We start from the raw sequence: 19,098 nt of genomic DNA on the forward strand, positions 1-19,098 counted from the left end.
CGGCTGCCCAATAGCAGCGGAGGGGCGGAGCTGAGCGGGACGTAACATCCCACCCACCTCCTTCCTTCCGCATAGCGGCCGGGAGGCAGGTAAGGAGATGTTCCTCGTTCCTGCGGCGTCACACGCAGCGATGTGTGCTGCCGCAGGAACGAGGAACAACCTCGTTACTGCTGCAGTAACGATTTTTGAGAATGGACCCCCATGTCACCGATGAGCGATTTTGCACGTTTTTGCAACGATGCAAAATCGCTCATCGGTGTCACACGCAACGGCATCGCTAATGCGGCCGGATGTGCGTCACAAATTCCGTGACCCCAACGACTCCGCATTAGCGATGTCGCAGCGTGTAAAGCCCCCTTTAGAAGCCAACTCTGCAGCACAGAACAATTCTAGAAATGGTGAAATTAAAGGGGTGCTCTGCTGTAAGCAAGTTCTCCCCTCCCTGCGGGGTCAGTGGGGTGCAACCAGTAGCACCCGCTGCCCCATCAGCAGAATGGGGCACGTTTATCCACGTTGGGGTGAATCGGCAATGCACACGTGGCTCGTCAGTGGCTCCATCCATTCTCTGTGGGGCTGCTGAGCTCCGCTTTTTTTCGCAGCCCCATAGAGAATGAATGAAGCGGAGATCGGGCGTCCAACCTGCTGGTCCATCTTGTAACGGAAACGTTTCCCGTCCGGTAGATCGGCGCAGACATCATTCAGTGAGTGATCAGCTGTGGATAGCTGATATTGCTTTCATCAGAGAACCCCTTTAAAAAACCCAACAGTCCATCATCAGTGGCTAGTATAGGAGCGCTGCTCTGGGCAGGTCTTCTGTGTTCAGCACAATGCTGCAGTTTATCCATCACCAAATACCAAGACGATTAGATTGTCAAAAATCGCACACGATGTCACTGTGGGTCTGGATCGTACGATCTCTGTGTCGGGGATCCCGGGCTGAGGAGATCGTCCAGTCCCCGCACTGCCGCGAGCAGCTGAGAGGAAGGCAGCTTCTACTTCCCGGCCACAGCTGTCACGGTGGCGTCACAATAGTCAGTCCATGTCGCTGTGCATGCCGGGACTCGTAGTTGTGTTTCTGCCGAGGAACATCGCTCTAAAATGGCGTGAAACTACATTTCCCAGCAGCGCATCCTGCACGGTGCTCGTAGTGGTTTATCTGCTCTTTCCCCGGCAGAGGGGGGTTGTGGCAGGGAAGAGTGTCACCTGTATCGGGTTTAGCAGGATGAACTGACCGGGACGACAAGTCGACAATGTTCGGGAGGTCGAAGAGCTGGGTGAGCGGCTCCGGGCGGTCCTCCTCCGGTGTGCACTCCCTGGACCGGCTGAAGTAAGTGCGTGCCGAGGTCACAGCTCCAAGCAGGTCACCACGTACTTCACGGCTCTGTCCCATAATCCTCCTGACCCCCGCCGCTCTGACGTCACCGCTCTACATGGTGACACCATACCTGTGGGTCCAGGTGCCATGTCCTATAGGTCACCGACCTGCAAGCCCAGGTGGTCCCCCAGCTGTCATGTCCTGTAGGTCACTGACCTGCGAGCCCAGGTGGTCCCCCAGCTGTCATGTCCTGTAGGTCACTGACCTGCGAGCCCAGGTGGTCCCCCAGCTGTCATGTCCTATAGGTCACCGACCTGCAAGCCCAGGTGGTCCCCCAGCTGTCATGTCCTGTAGGTCACTGACCTGCGAGCCCAGGTGGTCACCCAGCTGTCATGTCCTGTAGGTCACTGACCTGCGAGCCCAGGTGGTCACCCAGCTGTCATGTCCTATAGGTCACTGACCTGCGAGCCTAGGTGATTCCCCCCCCCCAGCTGTCATGTCCTATAGGTCACTGACCTGCGAGCCTAGGTGATTCCCCCCCCCAGCTGTCATGTCCTATAGGTCACTGACCTGCGAGCCCATGTGGTCCCCAAGCTGTCATATCCTATAGGTCACTGACCTGTGAGCCCAGGTGGTCCCCCAGCTGTCATGCCCTATATGTCACCGACCTACGAGCCCAGATGGTCACCGAGCTGTCATGTCCTATAGGTCACCGACCTACGAGCCCAGATGGTCACCAAGCTGTCATGTCCTATAGGTCACTGACCTGCAAGCCCAGGTGGTCACCCAGCTGTTATGTTCTATAGATCCCATCACTGGGGGGGAGCAGAACCTATTGACATTTACAGGGGAGGGTCAGAGCTATCAACCTGCAGTAATTCAGGTCTTCAGGATGGATCCCTACAAATGTCACTCAGGAGACTCCTGTATCCTGATTGTAATGCCATGTCTCTGAGTCACAACATGGACAGTGCCACATTAAGATCATGCATTCTTCCCACAGCAAACAACCTACGGAATTGGCACTGTAATCCAGGGTAATACTCAGGATCTGTGTCAGATATTAAAGGGTTTCTCCAGTGTGAGGATGATATTGATGGCTGGGATCCTACCACAGAGGCCGCACTGACTGGGAGAACGGGACACTTTTATCCCCTTTACAACAGAGCGTCAGTGCAAAATGCCCAACTGCTGCTCCATTCTGTATGGGGCTGCGTGAAAAAGGCCGAGAGCAGCGCTCACACCCCATAAGGCATGAATGGGCCATGGTCGGGCACGTGCACCGCCGGTCTGTTCTAAAGGGTATAAAAGTCCCCTATTCTCCCGATCGGTGCAGCCCCCGGTGGTGGGACCTCCACTGATGAGTAAATTATCACTTATCCTGTAGATAGGTGATGGCTTGTTTCCACCAAACATCTCCTTTAAGACCGTGCACACTGGATCAAAGTCAGCCATCCCCACCTGCCGATGTACAGTATAAGTATTTGGGCCTCCTGAGAAGGATTTGGTCGTCTAGATTAAAACCTTTTCCCAGGAGATAACTCTTGTTCTGATTTCTATGTAGGAACGTTCCTTTATTCTGCCAAAAATAGAAATTGGATTACCAGTAGATTCTGCGCACAGCTCCAACACTGGCCTATATGTTACCATGGTTACAGACCACAAACCCAATGTAGTTGGCCCCTGCAGTCACGTTGCTTTATATCTGTGCCAACTTGCTAATTAATTGAGGTCTTATAGTGGCAATGGAAAAGGAATCAGACTACACTGGGTTTGTTTGTTGTCTGTTACCATGGAAACATATAAGCCTTTATAGGAGTTTGTCACAGTAAACAGTACGATATTTGTTCTTACTTATATATATCACTGTGTAGTGTGTGTGTGTGTGTATGTATGTGTATATATATATATATAGATATATATATATATATATAATTTTGGAACTATTTAAAGAGCTATTCGGGTCAGTTGCATCTGATCTGAGTCAGTTCTGTATTGGGATCTTGGATGGGAACAGACTCCAAACTAATTTACAGGGTTATCTGGGACTTTTACATTGATGGCCTATCTGTAGGCATTGTGCACACATTCAGTATTTGGCTTAGAAATACGAGGTAACATACTACCCAAATACTCAATGTGTGCACATGGCCTTATCTACTTGGTGAGGGTGCGACACCCGTGACCCTGGCCGAGCAGTAGGGGGCGGTTTTGCAGTACATGGCTGCATCCGCCGTGCAGGTGATGGATGTTCTGTAATTTAGCACTTCAGGCCACTGAGATCAGCTGACTGGCGGGGGAAACCGAGTGTCGCAACCCCACCGATCAGATATGGATGAGCTTTCCTAATGATAGGCCATCAATGTAAAGTCTTAGATAATCTGTTAGCTTCTCAGTTGTGGAAGTGTTGGATCCATGGGCCATGCCTGACGGGCCCTATTCGCTCAGAATGGGTTTTTTTCGATGTCACTGAGATGTCCATCGTTTTGACAGAAGAAATGTAACCGTACTCAGCTCTATTTGTGCCCCCCAAAGTCATGAATTCTGTATTGACGCCGCTGAAGCACGTGTGAACAAGGCTTTTGATGTGTTCACATCTGTAATCCCCTTAGATATATTCACACATATAAGATCCTGGCTGAGAATGGGGGTTTTATTAGTCTCCTTCAGACGTCTATGATCATCAGTCCAATCTCGGATCTCAATGCACGGACTGGCCGCGTGTCTCCAGACCTGAGCGTGACCGCTTCATAGAAATATACAAAGCTGTCACCTGTTTCTATTCTACGTTTCCTCTGATTGTTCCATTTCTGGTTTTGACTTAAAAGTACTCAAAAACTCACCAAATACTCAGTGTGCACGTGGCCTTAAAGAGCTTGTCCACTTTCAGTAGCTGTCTCCCTGTAACTAGTGGCTCCTGTAAGGCTAGTTTCACACTTGCGTTGAACAGCATACTTTATCCTCTGCCTTGAGGAATTATGGTAACCGTTGCAGGAAACCGTTTGATTTCTCGTAGACTTCTATTAGCCACGGATAGCAACGGATGACCTTGCGTTGCATCCGTTAGCCGACGCTGGATTGCATCTGCCTGGCGGATGGAACACTGTATGTAGTGTTTTTCTGCGCTTGGCGGAGTGTCATAAAAACGCAACCTGCAGGATTCCGTTGGCGTCCGTTGTTTTTATAATGGACGCCTATGGTGGCGGACTCTGTTAGAATCCGTCATTTGACGGATTCAGTTAACGCAACCGTCTTTACACAACTGCGCATGCTCAGATGTGTAAAGTCAAGAAAAAAAAACTATAACGGATTGCGTTCTTTTGTACGATCCGTTGTGCCACTATATGCAACGCATCCGTTACATTCGTCACACAACGCAATGCAACGGATACCGTTCAACACAAGTGTGAAAGTAGCCTAAGGTGGCTGCTTACCTCTGATCATTACTCTGTGCCTGATAAAATATGTGTAATGAATAAAGGCAGAAATCCTCCAGTATAAGTAAGTATAAGGCCTGTGTTTAGCAGTATTTCTGCAGGGCCACGGCTCAGGTCAGCCCCTGTCTCCAGAGGGGCTCAGAGCCAACCAATGTACTTAGTTTAATCTTTGAGGGTGGGAAGAACATACAATCTGCTTGCACTTATTGTCCCTGATACCAAGTGCCCAGAAAGCCCTGAGCCTCTGAGCTTCATTGTATTCTTAAGCCTCATTGATGGAAGCAGATAAACCTTTTGTGTTTCTTTCTGATATATACAATTCTTTTTTACCTCCAGAAGATGAAAACCTGTACAAGCCAATTGCTTCTGGCAGCGGAGGGTTTGCTACAATTGTATCAATCCCTTGTGATCTAAACAGCCAGGACTTCAGACTTTGATATTTAACTTCCAATACATTGTAGCAAACCTTCAGGAGAGAGTTGTCCTAGAGTGGAAGCAATTGTAACAAAACTCAGTTGTGAGAAGTAATTGGTTTTTAGAAATCGTATTCACATTTTGCTCTCCGGGTGATTCATTCCCTTGTTTTTGGAACATTCTTAACATCATTCATTCATTCATCATTCCCCTTAATTATAATTTACTATGAGCCCATTTTGGTGAGTCACAGTCATAGGAGTCAGCGACACCCGGACACGTCACTGCCAGAATTTTACTGTGACATGAAGTAGCCGTCTACAGGTAATGCAAACACTCGAGGAGCTTGGAAAATACAACAGTACACCACGTGAGGCCAACTCCGCAGTTATGATGATGGATGGGAGCCGCCTCATTACAGGGATAAGCCCTCCAAAATCTGCGCTTCAGCTCTTATTCTCTCTCTTGTACAGAAACAACTGTCTATATCCTCAGTGCATTGTTTTAAATTTTCATCCATTTTTGGTTTTGCTTCCTGTCATGGACCATGTCGGGGAGGGGGGGGGGGTGGAAGTCACTCGGACTTCCCTCTGCTCGGTCGCAACCCTGTCAATCTGTCATGAAACCACACCTCACAGCCCCACCCTGCCGTCTTTAATACATCGGAGCCACATGGTCCGACCTAGTTACTTCCACCAACCCGCGACGTTACGCGCCCCCAAGGAGTACGTAAGGTCCGCTTGGCACAATGCAGCATTGACACCTCCTGTCCCCGCAGGCCAGGGAGGCACGGGAAGGGGAACAGAGTAGACCGCACACCAGGTAGCATGTAAAACTAAGCTGAGCTCACAGACATGTTTCGGGAATCGAGATAAAAGAGCAGCCAAAGATTAAATTATATATATTTAATCACCTTCAGGGCACAGTAGATAATACACTATATACATAAAAGATGCGATTAAAGGTCCAATCACACATAACTAGATCATTACTGCGTCAGTTTCCTGATCGTTGTTATATCATTGGTGAAATCATTGGTGAGATGTCACACAGTCATTTTCCCAACGACTTTAGTAACGATGCAGCGACCTGTATAACGATCTCGTTGGTCGTTGGGACCCTGTTATACAGCAGCTATGTAACGATTCCGACCTCGAATAGGGGCGTAATGTTTGACGCTGTAAGCCAGGTAGGCATGCATATGCGTCGCCTTTTCCACCTTTTCCACATCACTCTGCTCCGATGGGTGGCCAATACTGCGTTCTGATTAGGCGGCCAGCCTGGAGGGCAACTTTGTATCGCTTCTTCCTTTGTCCGAAAAGTAAGCAAGCAATCGGGAACAAAATACGAATGAATCCGGGTGTAGTCGCAGGTTCTAGCCTCAAAGCAAGGCTCAAAAAGGAACAAAGCATGAAGCGATACCCAATCAGAACGCAGTACTGTTCTCAGCGCCAACCAATCGGTGCAGAGGGGGTGAGGAAAAAGGTGACGCAACTTCATGCCTACATGTCACACTTTAAGTTCTCATCTAGGTCGTTAACGAGATCGTTGGTAGGTGTCAAACATACAGATCCATCCTGCCCAGCAAAACTCCAACGAGCCAAAAATGGCCCAGGACATTCAGCAACGACCAACGATCTCACAGCAGGGGGCGGATCGTTCGTACGTGTCAAACATAACGAGATTGCTGATGAAGTCGTTGTTTCGTCACAGGAACTGTGATGTAGCTACTATTTCGATCTCGTTATGTGTGAAGTGGCCTTTACAGAATATTTATGTCAGAAGTACAGTTACTGATCAGATATGGTTACAAACAGACATACAGATGGATCAGTTACCTTGTTCCTTTGTGAATAGGCCTCGGGTGGTCATAATTCTCATAATCTCTCAGAATATCCTCACACTCCCCATTCTTATAATCCGTGTGACATCCTCCAACCCATTACTCTGTTAAAGACTTGACAGCCCTTGGAAGACATCCATATGCTGTCCATTTTTTAATAGGCCCATGGATGTAAATGTGTAAGTTTGATCTATTACATTGATGAAAAGATAGTTGCCTTACGTTTTGTTTCTTTTTTTGCAAACTTTTGGTTCACAACCCCCCCCCCCCCCCCCCATCACAATTGTGAATAGCTCCATAGACTATAATGAGTGCATGATCTATCGGTGAACAATATGGATAGAACACGTATGTGAAACCCACCTTTTCTGATGACTTCTTGCTCTGCTACTAGACCGGACTGTCTCTGATGAGTGTATCTTATATGGTGTCTTTACATGTTATGCGCATGAATTAGAAGAATAGGTTGATATCACATCTGGGCTATATAGTTATATCTCCTGGTCACACTGTGCTCTGAAGTGGCTTTTACAAAGTAAGGCTATGTGCGCACGTTGCGTACAAGCCCTGCAGAAATTTCTGCAGCGATCTGAAGAGCACATGTGCGCTTTAGATCGCTGCAGAAATGTCCGTAGTGAGCGCCGATTCCATGCGCTCTGCCTGCAGCTCCTGCCATAGACCGTGCAGGAGCTGCCGGCAAAGCGCAGGAAAGAAGTGACATGTCACTTCTTTTTGCGCAGCGCTTCGGCAGTAGCCGAAGCGCTGCGCTCTTAAACGCCACGTGCGCACAGCCCCTGCACAGTCTCCATAGACGGTGCAGGGGACGCAGGACGCATGCAGTTACGCTGTGCTACAAAGCGCAGCGTAACTGCATGTTTTTACGCGACGTGCGCACATAGCCTAAGGCTAAGTTCACACACTGCATCATTTACTGCATTTTTGTTGCATTTTTTAGGTCTCAGAGATGCATCTAAATGCATGCATTTCCTTCTCCCAGCAAAGTCTATGAAATTTCTATTTTGCTATCTACACTGGGCATCTTTTGTTGACAGCATCTGGGCTGCGTTTTTGAAGATGCAGCATGTCAATTCTTTTGGCGTTTTTTTTATCCAGCATTTTTGAGTCTTCCAGTCAATAGATTTGACTTAAAAAACGCTTTGGGTAAAAACGCGTATGCGTTTTTTATGCGTTTTTGCTTCGGGTGCGTTTTTTTGGGGGCCAAAAACGCTGCCTCTTTGTGGTTAAAAAAAGATGCAGTGTGTGGACATAGCCTAAAGGGTGCTTTACACGCTGCGACATCGCTACCGATATATTGTCGGGGTCACATCATTAGTGACACACATCCGGTAGCGACATCGCAGCATGTGACACCAAGGAGCGACGATCAACGATCGGAAAATCGTTCAAAAATGGTGATCGTTGACACGTCGCTCCTTTCCTTAATATCGCTGCTGCCACAGGTACGATGTTGTTCGTCGTTCCTGCGGCATCACACATCGCTATGTGTGACACCGCAGGAGCGACAAACATCTCCTTAACTGCGTTCTCCGGCAATGAGGAAGGAAGGAGGTAGGCGGGATGTTACATCCCGCTCATCTCCGCCCCTCCGCTTCTATTGGTCGGCCGCTTAGTGACGTCGCTATGACGCCAAACGCACCTCCCCCTTGAGGGAGGGATTGTTCGGCGGTCACAACGACGTCGCTGACAAGGTATGTGCGTGTGACGCTGCCGTAGCGATAATGTTCGCTACGGCAGCGATCACCACATATCCCACCGACGGGGGCGGGTGCTATCACGCACGACATCGCTAGCAATCGCTAGCGATGTCGCAGCGTGTAAAGCACCCTTAAGTCTATAGAGTGTCAGAGAGAGGCACCATAGACTTAAATTGTAAAGGAGACATCGGGCTCATGTATAGTGCGAACCGGAGAGTCTGAAGAATGGTGACATCACTGAGAAAGATAGGAGATGGTGGTACACTACATACACAGGTTCATGGGGAGAAAAAATTAATGGTAGACTACTGATAGCATTAGGCTAGGGTCACAGCAGCATATATTCTCTCATCCGAAATATCTGGGCTGATTACTTGAATCGCACTGTCATGTAACTCCAATCACAGTTTGCTTATATTGTGATCTGATTTTCTCGGATTAGGAAAAAAAAAATGTATCCATCTTTTCCATTCTGTTACGTCTTAAAAATCTGATGTTGTCCGAGTGCAGTCCGATGTTTTCCATGGACTCATTTACTTGCATGGCCGAGTGTGATATGACAATCTGATTCAACTCGAAGATGCTGGGATGTGTTTTTTTGTTGTTTTTTTTTTTTGTTTTGTTTCTTTACATATCTATCATGTGCCCACCTCCTATAATAACATTGTTTTGGCAGATCGTACTCCGGCCAAAAATACGGTCATGTGCACAAGCCCTTAGACTAGATTATTATTATCAAATCCATGAGAGTTCAGTACCTGGCACCCACAGCGATCAGCTTTTTGCTGCTTGCCTCTGTATAGTGGGTATTGCCATTCTCAGAGGGAACCTGTCAGCAGATTGGGGACCTATAAGCTGCGGCCACCACCACTGAGCTCTTATATACAGCATTCTAAAATACTGTATATAAGAGTCCAAGCCGCTGTGTAGATCATAAAAATCACTTTGTAATACTTACCTAAACGGTTGCTGCGGTGGAGTTGGGTCATATGGGCATCTCCGTTCTCCGGTGCTGGTGCCTCCTCTTTCAGCCATCTTTGTCGTCCTTCTTCTGAAGTCGGGGTGCATGACGCGTCTTACGTCATTTACACTCGCCGGCATTGAAGTCCTGCTCAGGCGCACTTTGAGCTGCCCTGAGCAGGGCAGCCCAAAGTATTCTAGTGCACATGCGCGGGACTGGTGAGTGTGTATGAAGTAGGACACGTCATGCTCACAGGCTTCAGAGGAACGAAGAAAATGGTCGAAACAGGAGGCACCAGAGAACGCAGACGCCCACATGACCCAACTCCACTGCAGCGACCATTTAGGTGAGTATTATAAAGTCATTTTCACGTTCAACACAGTGGCCTGGGCTCTTATATGCAGCTTGTTAGAATGCTGTATATAAGAGCCCAGTGGTGGTGGCCGCAGCTTATAGGCCCCAAGTCTAGTGACGGGTTCCCTTTTAAGTACTGCAGTGTAGCTATTCACAATCACCAATCTGATCTTGATGTCCTACCTTTTAGAGGAGCACGTGGGCATATTTTATTACCCTTACAGCCAGTAATAACTCCTATACAGCCAGTAACTGGAGTTCGGGGTTCATGCCAACCAGCTGATGGTCTGGGTCTCGGACTTGAATAGGTCTTTAAAAAAAAAAATAAATAAAAATAAATAAATCCGTGTTCGAGTTTGGATACTATTTGTAAGCTATTGACTTGATCGAGTATTGGAGTGCTCTGATAGGCTCAGTGCTTTGCCAGTGAGAGCTGCTTGCAGTCTCCTAATGTCGCTCACTGGGGGGTAAAAACAACTTTTTCAAATGCTATGTTTAAAAATAAATAAAAACAACAACCCTCGCCCTCCCTTCCCCAGAAGTGCTCTGTTTATGGCTGGCTGTATGTCTGTGGAAAGCCCAACTGCCCAATCAGTGTCTTGTATGGGTTTCGGACTCAGAGATCAAGTTCAGGTGAAGCTTGGCTGTGCCTGGCAAACCCGAACTTCCACGAGTACTTTAGAGATGAGTGAACCCGAAGTTCTGTGTTTATTGTTCTTAACTAACACAGACTTTACAAAAATATTGAAGTTCGAAGTTTGAGTGATTTACGTACACAAGCCACTCGCTTGAGCATCGCTGTGCTCGGGTATACTCTGTGCGAGCCACTTGCAGTGTTTTGAGCGGCTCACACTGGGGGTAACAATAGCGTGATTGGATGTAGTGTGCAGCAAATAAAGAAAAAACCCACCCGTGGAAGTAAACTGTTTATAGCTGGCTACGTGTGGGTGGAGGCCCTAACTGCCCAATTAGTGCCTAGAGAAAAAAAGGAAAATTGGACATAATTTTCACACAAAACCAGACAAATAGGCCAGACACAATTGTTTGCACCTTTTCAAAATTGTAGGTAATTAATTTTTTCAAGCATGTGATGCTCATTCAAGCTTACCTGTGGTAAGTAAGAGATGTGGGTAATATGAAAAGCACACCTAAAACCAGATAAAAAAAGGGAGAAGTTGACCCAATCTATACATTGTGTGTGTGTCACACTAGGCATGGAGAGCAGAAGACAAGAGAACTGGAATTGTTGAAAAATATCAACAATCTCAAGGTAACAAATACATCTCCAGAGATGATCTTGATTTTCTTTGTCCACGGTACGCAACACAATTAAGAAGTTTACAATACATGGAACTGTCGCTAAACTCCCTGGATGTGGACGACAGAGAAAAATTGATGAAAGGTTGAAACAAATAATCCGGATGGTGTATAAGGACCACCAGTAAAGTACCAAAGATATTCAAGCTGTCCGGCAGGCTAAAGGTGTATCGGTGGCAGCGTGAACTATCCATTGACATTTGAATTAAATGAAACCCTATGGCAGGAGACCCAGGAGGACCCCACTGCTGACACCGAGACCTTAAAAAAAAAAATAGACTACAGTTCGCCAAAATGTACGTGAGTAACCAAAATCCTTCTGGGAAAAGTGTTTTGTGGACAGATGAGACCAAGGTGGAGCTTTTTAGTAAAGCACATTATTCTACTGTTTATCAAAAATTGAATGAGGCCTACAAAGAAAAGAACACCGCAGCAGCAGTCAAATACCTTAAGTTAAGGGGCCCATTTTTGGGGTTTTGTGTGAAATTATGTCCAATTTGTTTTTGTTTTTTTTTCTTCTAGTGATGTATCACTTGCTGAATTGCTCAGTGCAATTTCGATAGAGTCCCTGTTTTCTCTGCTGTAGATGTAGCAGTGGTTAGAATGCTGAGCTCGCAAGCAGATTGGCACCTTTGCTCCCAAAGATTATCCATCCAGACCAAGCAGGGTTCATGGCGGGGCGCGAGGCACGCGATAACACCATCAAGGCCATCAACCTAATGTATAAGGCTAAATTAAGGGGCATTCCGTCCATGCTGCTCTCGACCGACGCCGAAAAGGCGTTTGACAGAGTAGACTGGACATTTATGGAGGCCACGCTCAGGAGTCTGGGGTTGGGGAATGGAATGTTGAGATGGATATTGTCTCTCTACTCGGCCCCTTCAGCTAGGGTACGGGTGATTGGGATCCTCTCGGACTCATTTAATATCTCAAACGGCACCCGCCAAGGGTGCCCGTTATCCCCATTGATATTCATCCTGACTCTGGAACTCTTCCTCAGACACATACGAGCTAATAGTGACATCGCGGGCATAGCGGTCCGCCAGACAATACATAAAGTAGCTGCATATGCGGATGATCTTTTGTTTTTTTATATCCGCGCCCAGAATATCCCTCCCTAACTTGGTGAGAGAATTTCAGGTCCAATTTCAAAATTAACTTCTCAAAGTCTGAAGCGTTGAATATAAACCTTTGTCCTAAGGAGGTGGAGGAGTTTAAGTCTTCCTTTAGCTTCAGGTGGGCAGCCCAGTCTCTCAGCTACTTGGGGATACATCTCACTAGTGACCTCCGTCTCCTATACCAAAATAATTTTCCTACCTTGCTTGCCTCAATTAGGAGGGACTGTGACCGATGGGGGAAGACTTTTCTCCTGGTTTGGTAGATGCCAAATCTACAAAATGAACATTTTGCCTAGGATCTTGTACGTGTTACAAGCGCTCCCAGTTAAGATTCCTTCTGCCTTCTTTAAGGCACTTGAATCGGTCCAGTCCTCTTTTATATGGGCAGGGAGGTCAGCACGCATACGACGAACAATCCTGTCGAGACCCAAACACAGAGGGGGCATCGGCTTGCCTGATGTGAGACTCTATCACTTGGCAGGACACCTTACCAGAATTGTAGATTGGTGCAGGAACGGTACGCAGAAGGTGTGGGTGCAGTTAGAGCAGTCCTTCTCCCCCATACCGTTAAATAAACTGCCGTGGGTACTCTCTGAGGTTCCAGTGCTGTTGAGGGCACACCCGACCATTGGCCCAACAGTAACATATTGTGATACGGCCTCGGTTCGTGCGGGATTGATCCCCTCCCATTCTAGAATGACCCCTATCCTGAGCCATCCTTCTTTCGAGCCAAGTAAAACTAACCCCATATTTCAAATCTGAGTGCATAATGGGTTAGATTGGGCGGAGGACTTTGGGGACGATGTGGTTTGGCCCTCAGTATCCATGTTGGCTGCTAGACAGACCCCAGCTCCGCTTGGACAGTGGAGATGTTTGCAACTCGCACATTTTTTCAGTGAGCTTCCGCCTAGGACTCTCAAGCGCCAGATCCAATGAACTCATGCACATGGAGGACCTAACCTCTTCTGTGCATGACTCCTACACAAAATTCTGGGCCACTTGGAGAGAGTGGATGGACTTCCAACAAACAGTGGAGTACCGAAACCTGGTGGGGGATTGCGCAGGGTCCAATGGTGGGGCGTCATTTGTAGGTCTGGAGTGGCGCTTGGCTTGGGTTCGGAGAGATGGTGTGTTGCCTTGCCTTGTTTACCCTACCTCCCCTTCCCACCCCCCCCTCCCTTTCTTCTATACCCCCTGTTCTGGTCTTTTCTTCTTCCTTTTTTCTTTTTTCTTTCTCTTCTGATTTGCTTTAGGCTATCACGTCTGATAGTCTGTTTAAATTCTAGTTGCCTTTCTATTAGGTCTATTGTTTACCTTTTTTATTTCAATATTTTCAATATTTGGAATCTTACACTCATCTTGATGTACTTGGGCCGTTAGGCCCTTGGATTGTTTATTATGTTTATGTTGATTCCAACTAATCTAAATAAATAAAGAATTTAAAAAAAAAAATAAAAAAAACTGCTGAACTCTGTATAACCCTGCACACAACCCTGATTGCCAGATTGCGCATTGTCAGCAAGTTGCTAATCAACACAGTAATCTGTGGTGGGGGTGGGGTTACACAGATTAGCCTGACTGGCCTGCATGAGACATCCATTCAGTGATAATCTCCTGCTGATAAAACATTGTAGTGAAACTAGAGCACAAAAAGTCTAATAAGCAGCATATCTCTGGAATCAGGCTCTCTGCCCCCACATTGTTGCTCCTAAACTGAATGGAAAAAAAACTGCAGCCAAATAATCTTTAATTTGTTCTGCAGCTAGTAATAAACAGTGCAACACGGGTTATGGTGGAGGCATATGGTGGAAAATGTTAAATGAAACACTTACAAAAATGAATTAACACAAAAGTACATGCCCTTAAATAGGAATAAAACATTGTCCCAAAGGTGGACAACCTGTTTGAAGAGATTTTCCACACCATTGCAAACTTTTGGCTTTGTAGCTTTCTGATTACTAGCAATGTGTATTATACACACAGATAAGTTTGTAGTTTGAGTTTGAGTAGACATGAGTAGACATGAGTCAGTCTGCAATTTGTCTCAAGTGACCAATCTGCATAGTTGTCACATAATGGCTACATTCTTTTCCAATTTTGTCAATAGAACATTGTAAAAAGTGGGTGAGAAGTTATGGGCACGTGACTGCGAGTATGCCCACTTAGACAAATTGCATACTTGCAGTCACATCCACTTGAACTGGCTAGGAAAGTTGATTCCTAACTGTGTGGATATTACACACTTATTAGCTACATTGCATGACAAACAAGGAGGTGATATCCTGATAAATACCAAAAACACATATAAGAAATACAAAATTTCATGGAAAAAAGACTGAAAAATGGTTTCGGTAGCCCAAGTAATTAAAAAAAGAGGAAAAAAATGAGAATGTAGTAGCTGTATGCTGGTATGTGCCTCCTTCTGTGCAGGAGTTCATACAGTATACGGAGATACCATGTACTGCGCTGCCGGCACTACGGAGGCCTTGAGGACACTCTCAGTCTCTGCCAGGTGAATGGACCCCCATGGACTGTCCAAACTCAACGTGAAGTGGTCATAAAACATGGAGATGCTACAGATGACTTTACATGTCTGATGGTTCCCAACTTACTAACTGTTCTATTTTTTTTGTTTTCTAGGTACATGTATCATGTTTTAACCAAGAACACTACAGTCACTGACCTCAACCGCAATCTTCTGGTGGAGACCATCCGTTCCATCACCGAGATCCTTATCTGGGGAGATCAGAATGACAGCTCCGTGTTTGAGTAAGTGCACTGTGTCTGTGTGGTGGACGCCTCCACTTTTTTTTTTTTTTTCAGAAACCGTTTTACTGTCATTTTTTTTTATTTTACATTATAATTTAATATTTGCAAACCGTGAGCTACTAGCGTGGGAGGCCAAAAGAGTAGTCTTTTGGACACGTTTGAGCAAACCACTTCCCATTATAGAGGTGTTCTGATTTAGACATACTGTATGCTATCAATGCAGGCTCCTCTCACACTCTCTGACCTATAGGTACTACTGTATTTGCGTTTTTCTTCACTTGCTGCTCATCTTTTTCATAGCACATACTACGAATAAGTAAGTGTTAATCACAATGCATACCACCGTGACCTGAGCACCATTTAGCTTGCATTCACACTACAATTTACTCATTTGTAAACCTTTATTTGCAGCTTCTTCCTGGAGAAAAACATGTTCGTCTTCTTCTTGAACATTCTGCGGCAAAAGTCCGGCCGTTACGTGTGCGGGCAGCTTCTACAGACGCTGAACATGTTGTTTGAGAACATAAATCATGAAACATCTTTATGTAAGCTACTATTATCCGAATGGAATATCATGTAGAGCAATTGTACTGCCTGTAAGAAGAACATTTTTTGTGAGGGGTATACAAAATTCAAAATTGTGACAGCATATGCCTAATGTTTCGTTTATAAAATTTTCATTTTATTAGTTTACATTAAACAATCAAACCAAAACTAAGAAAAACTAAAATTATTTCACACTGGGAAGGTTGCTATAAATTCCCCAACCAAATTCTATGATACCACTAGAAAAAGTGAGATGAGGATTTCTTTGTTAGTACTCTAGATCAGGGGTGGGGAACCATTTTTCAGCCGGGGGCCATTTGGAAGTTTCTACCAACCTTCGGGGGCCGCACAAAATTATCAATGTGAAAATGACCCTTCTATATTTGGTCAAATAATTAATTTACTTACCCCTACTGTGGCGGCTGGAGCGGCTTCTCTTTGGTGCGGCTGTGATGTTTGATGATACCAATCATGATTCTTCTCACAACTTCTTTTTCATTTTTGTCTGGGTCTGGAGCGCAGTCAACTGTTTGTGATAAGATTGGTAAATCATATACATCACATAACAAATGCTCTATATACATCACATGAGACACTGGAGGTACATATATCACATAGGAGACCCTAGGACTGCTGTATATACATCACAGGAGACACTGGGGGCACATACATCACACAAGGGGCTGGGAACATGTATGTGCCCTCAGCCCCTCCTGTGATGTGTGTGCCCCCCAGCCCCTCCTGTGATGTGCATGTCTTCAGCGTCTCCTGTGACTTATACATCACAAGAGGGGCTGGGGTTCAGGCACCACACAAGAGGGGCTGGGCGCAGGCACCACTGGGGGGGCACAGATATCACTTGCTGAGCCCTGACATCAGTGGGGGGGGAGGAGGGACACACAAACCTGGGGTGATAAACAGCATTGGGGGGCACACAGCACCAAGGGGAGGGAGGCCATAAAGCACTGGACATTACAAATATACACAGGCACACAGCAACAGAGGGCTGGCGCTGAACACACAGCAGCGCCGGACTCACTGCACCGGAGAGCAGGTACCGGACACACAACTCTGAGGGCCGGGGGGCGGGCACGCAGCTCAGAGGGCCGGGGGGCGGGCAACGCAGAGCACTAAACCCGCCCACAAAGTAAGTCCTCTCTCGCTGGCACTGGCCAGCGGGAGAACGCATTGGTAAGCACAGCAGCACATGTGTGGATTTAAAGGGCCGGATGGTGGTAGCGGCTCGAGCACTGCCGCCCTCGGGAATCTGCCCGGGGGCCGCATAAAAGGGCATGGTAGGCCGTATACGGAGGTTCCCCACCCCTGCTCTAGATAGTTAATACAATAGAGAGGAAAGGGGCTTTTCTTTCTTTTTCTCACCCTTATGGAATATATTTCTACCTGCCAATGGAGTACATCCTTACTTAACCGATGCCCCCATTCTTCGGCGGCTCTTTTTTTTTTTTCCTCACCCTCACTTTCCTTGCTCAGGTATCGTCAATTGGGTCTCATGGAAAAAATATTGTACACAACCAACCACTCAAAATCTCAGTGCACACGAATACCTATTTCCCAAATATGCATAAACAAGTAGAAGATGTACAACATTACTTCATACTTCATTTCATAGGAACCTAAGCATAGGGTACCAGTTTGTATATATTTTTCTTACACTAAACTCTCCCTTAGTCCACTTGCTCCTACTTAGCAATGGAGTACATCCTCATTTTTTTGATGCCGCCATTCCTCGGCGGCTCACCCTTGTATGCCCTATAATCCCTATCTATCACTTTTTACCGGGATCTCTCTATTATTATGGACAAATATTATAAGGGTTGATAATAGATTGTCACTTATTTGTCATTTTTCATTGAATGGTGCTCTGAGACATTCTAAATATTCATATCAAAAGAATCTCGATCTCGACGCGTTTCTCTGCAATCTGGTAGCGGATGGAGTTAATCAGAAGATTTAAACGGTATAATAGCCTCCTTAGATGTTGTTACCTTCAGGTATCATACCACTTTATATACATATTTGTATATGTTGTCACAATTGTACTGCCTGCAATAAAAATAACAGATGTAATTATTGCATGTCATTGTAAAGTGAATCCAAAAGGATTACTGCTCCAGAATTGGTGATCTCCTGAAGACTGACAGTTCGGACCAGCAGCATGGACGTGGTAATGGTCTGAACTGTGCTTTTGCAGGCTTCCAGCAGAAACATTGGGTCATAGAACCTGGCCGGGTCCAGCGATGCACCCCCTCAGATTCTATGGGGGTCCGCAACCTAGGCAAGGAGCTTTACACAATAGAATTAAAGTTCCTCTCTGGTCTGTCACTTGACTGTCAGATATGTGAAACCAGCCTAACGTCTACTTTTTTTTTTTCTGCACTTTTTTTTTTTTTTACATGTTTACACACTTAAGTGTAATTTCACATTTCCTTGAATAGAGCGATTTTATGCAATTTTTTTAAAATCATTTCTTATGCCTTTTTAGTTAAAGCCAGGGGAGGATCAAAAATTTAGGGATGCATCAACAATGAGCAAATGTGTCAGGATTAGCATTACAGTGGATTAATGGAGATTAAAGAGGAGCGAACCCAAGGTTTGTTGTTCGGTCCGAACACAGACTTTAGAAAAACTCGAGTTTGCGTTTGGAATTCGGGGGCTTTATGTATGTAGACCACTCACGCGAGCATCTCTGTGCTCAGATAGATTATGTGCTTGGCCCAGTGTGAGCCGCTTGCTGTGTTTGATCGGCTTGCACTGGGGGTAACAACAGCGTGATCGGATGTAGTGTGCAGCAAATAAAGAAAAACCCGCCCCCGGAAGTGATCTGTTTATGGCTGACTGTATGTGGGTGGAGACCCGGGTGCAACCTGTGCACCCTATAAGGGCTGAACCATAAACCGAATTAGATATCAAGGTAAATTAATTATTCATAAACCAAAGAGACTAAATTACCTAAAAATTAATTTTATTCACATATATGCCACAAACAGAGTACACATATTAAAACAGTGATGAGAAGAAAGGTGGGAATCAATATCCTCTAATCCTCACCCTTCCTGTCATACAGGGGTCGGCGTCCTAAAGTTTATTGACGCCCCCGTTCCTCGTCGACTTGAGTCCTATAATGACCCTCCACTCACACTCAGAGAGATACCATGTGTCTAAATAGAAGTGGGTAAGGTGAAACACCCAAGATCAGACCCACAGAAATAGTATGACACCAAAAATTGATTTCTGTCGGTAGATGTCATAGAGTATCTATGGGGCGGGACCTAAAAATTTATTTTATTC

The 19,098-nt window shown here is 46.0% G+C and overlaps 1 protein-coding gene across 6 annotated transcripts in view; it reads left to right on the top strand.

The window, feature by feature from the left end:
* The first annotated feature begins 1,167 nt into the window (after positions 1-1,167).
* Positions 1,168-19,098, top strand: part of CLEC16A (C-type lectin domain containing 16A) — a 429,136-nt gene continuing 411,205 nt past the window's right edge. For all 6 annotated transcript variants that reach the window (XM_075317924.1, XM_075317919.1, XM_075317920.1 and 3 more), the window contains exons 1-3: positions 1,168-1,327; positions 15,115-15,243; positions 15,655-15,788. In XM_075317924.1, coding sequence (XP_075174039.1) covers positions 1,251-1,327; positions 15,115-15,243; positions 15,655-15,788 — 340 coding nt within the window. In that variant the 5' untranslated portion in view covers positions 1,168-1,250. The remainder of the gene's footprint in view (positions 1,328-15,114; positions 15,244-15,654; positions 15,789-19,098) is intronic.

Source organism: Anomaloglossus baeobatrachus, chromosome 7, assembly GCF_048569485.1.
Source record: "Anomaloglossus baeobatrachus isolate aAnoBae1 chromosome 7, aAnoBae1.hap1, whole genome shotgun sequence".
Classification (NCBI taxonomy): domain Eukaryota; kingdom Metazoa; phylum Chordata; class Amphibia; order Anura; family Aromobatidae; genus Anomaloglossus; species Anomaloglossus baeobatrachus.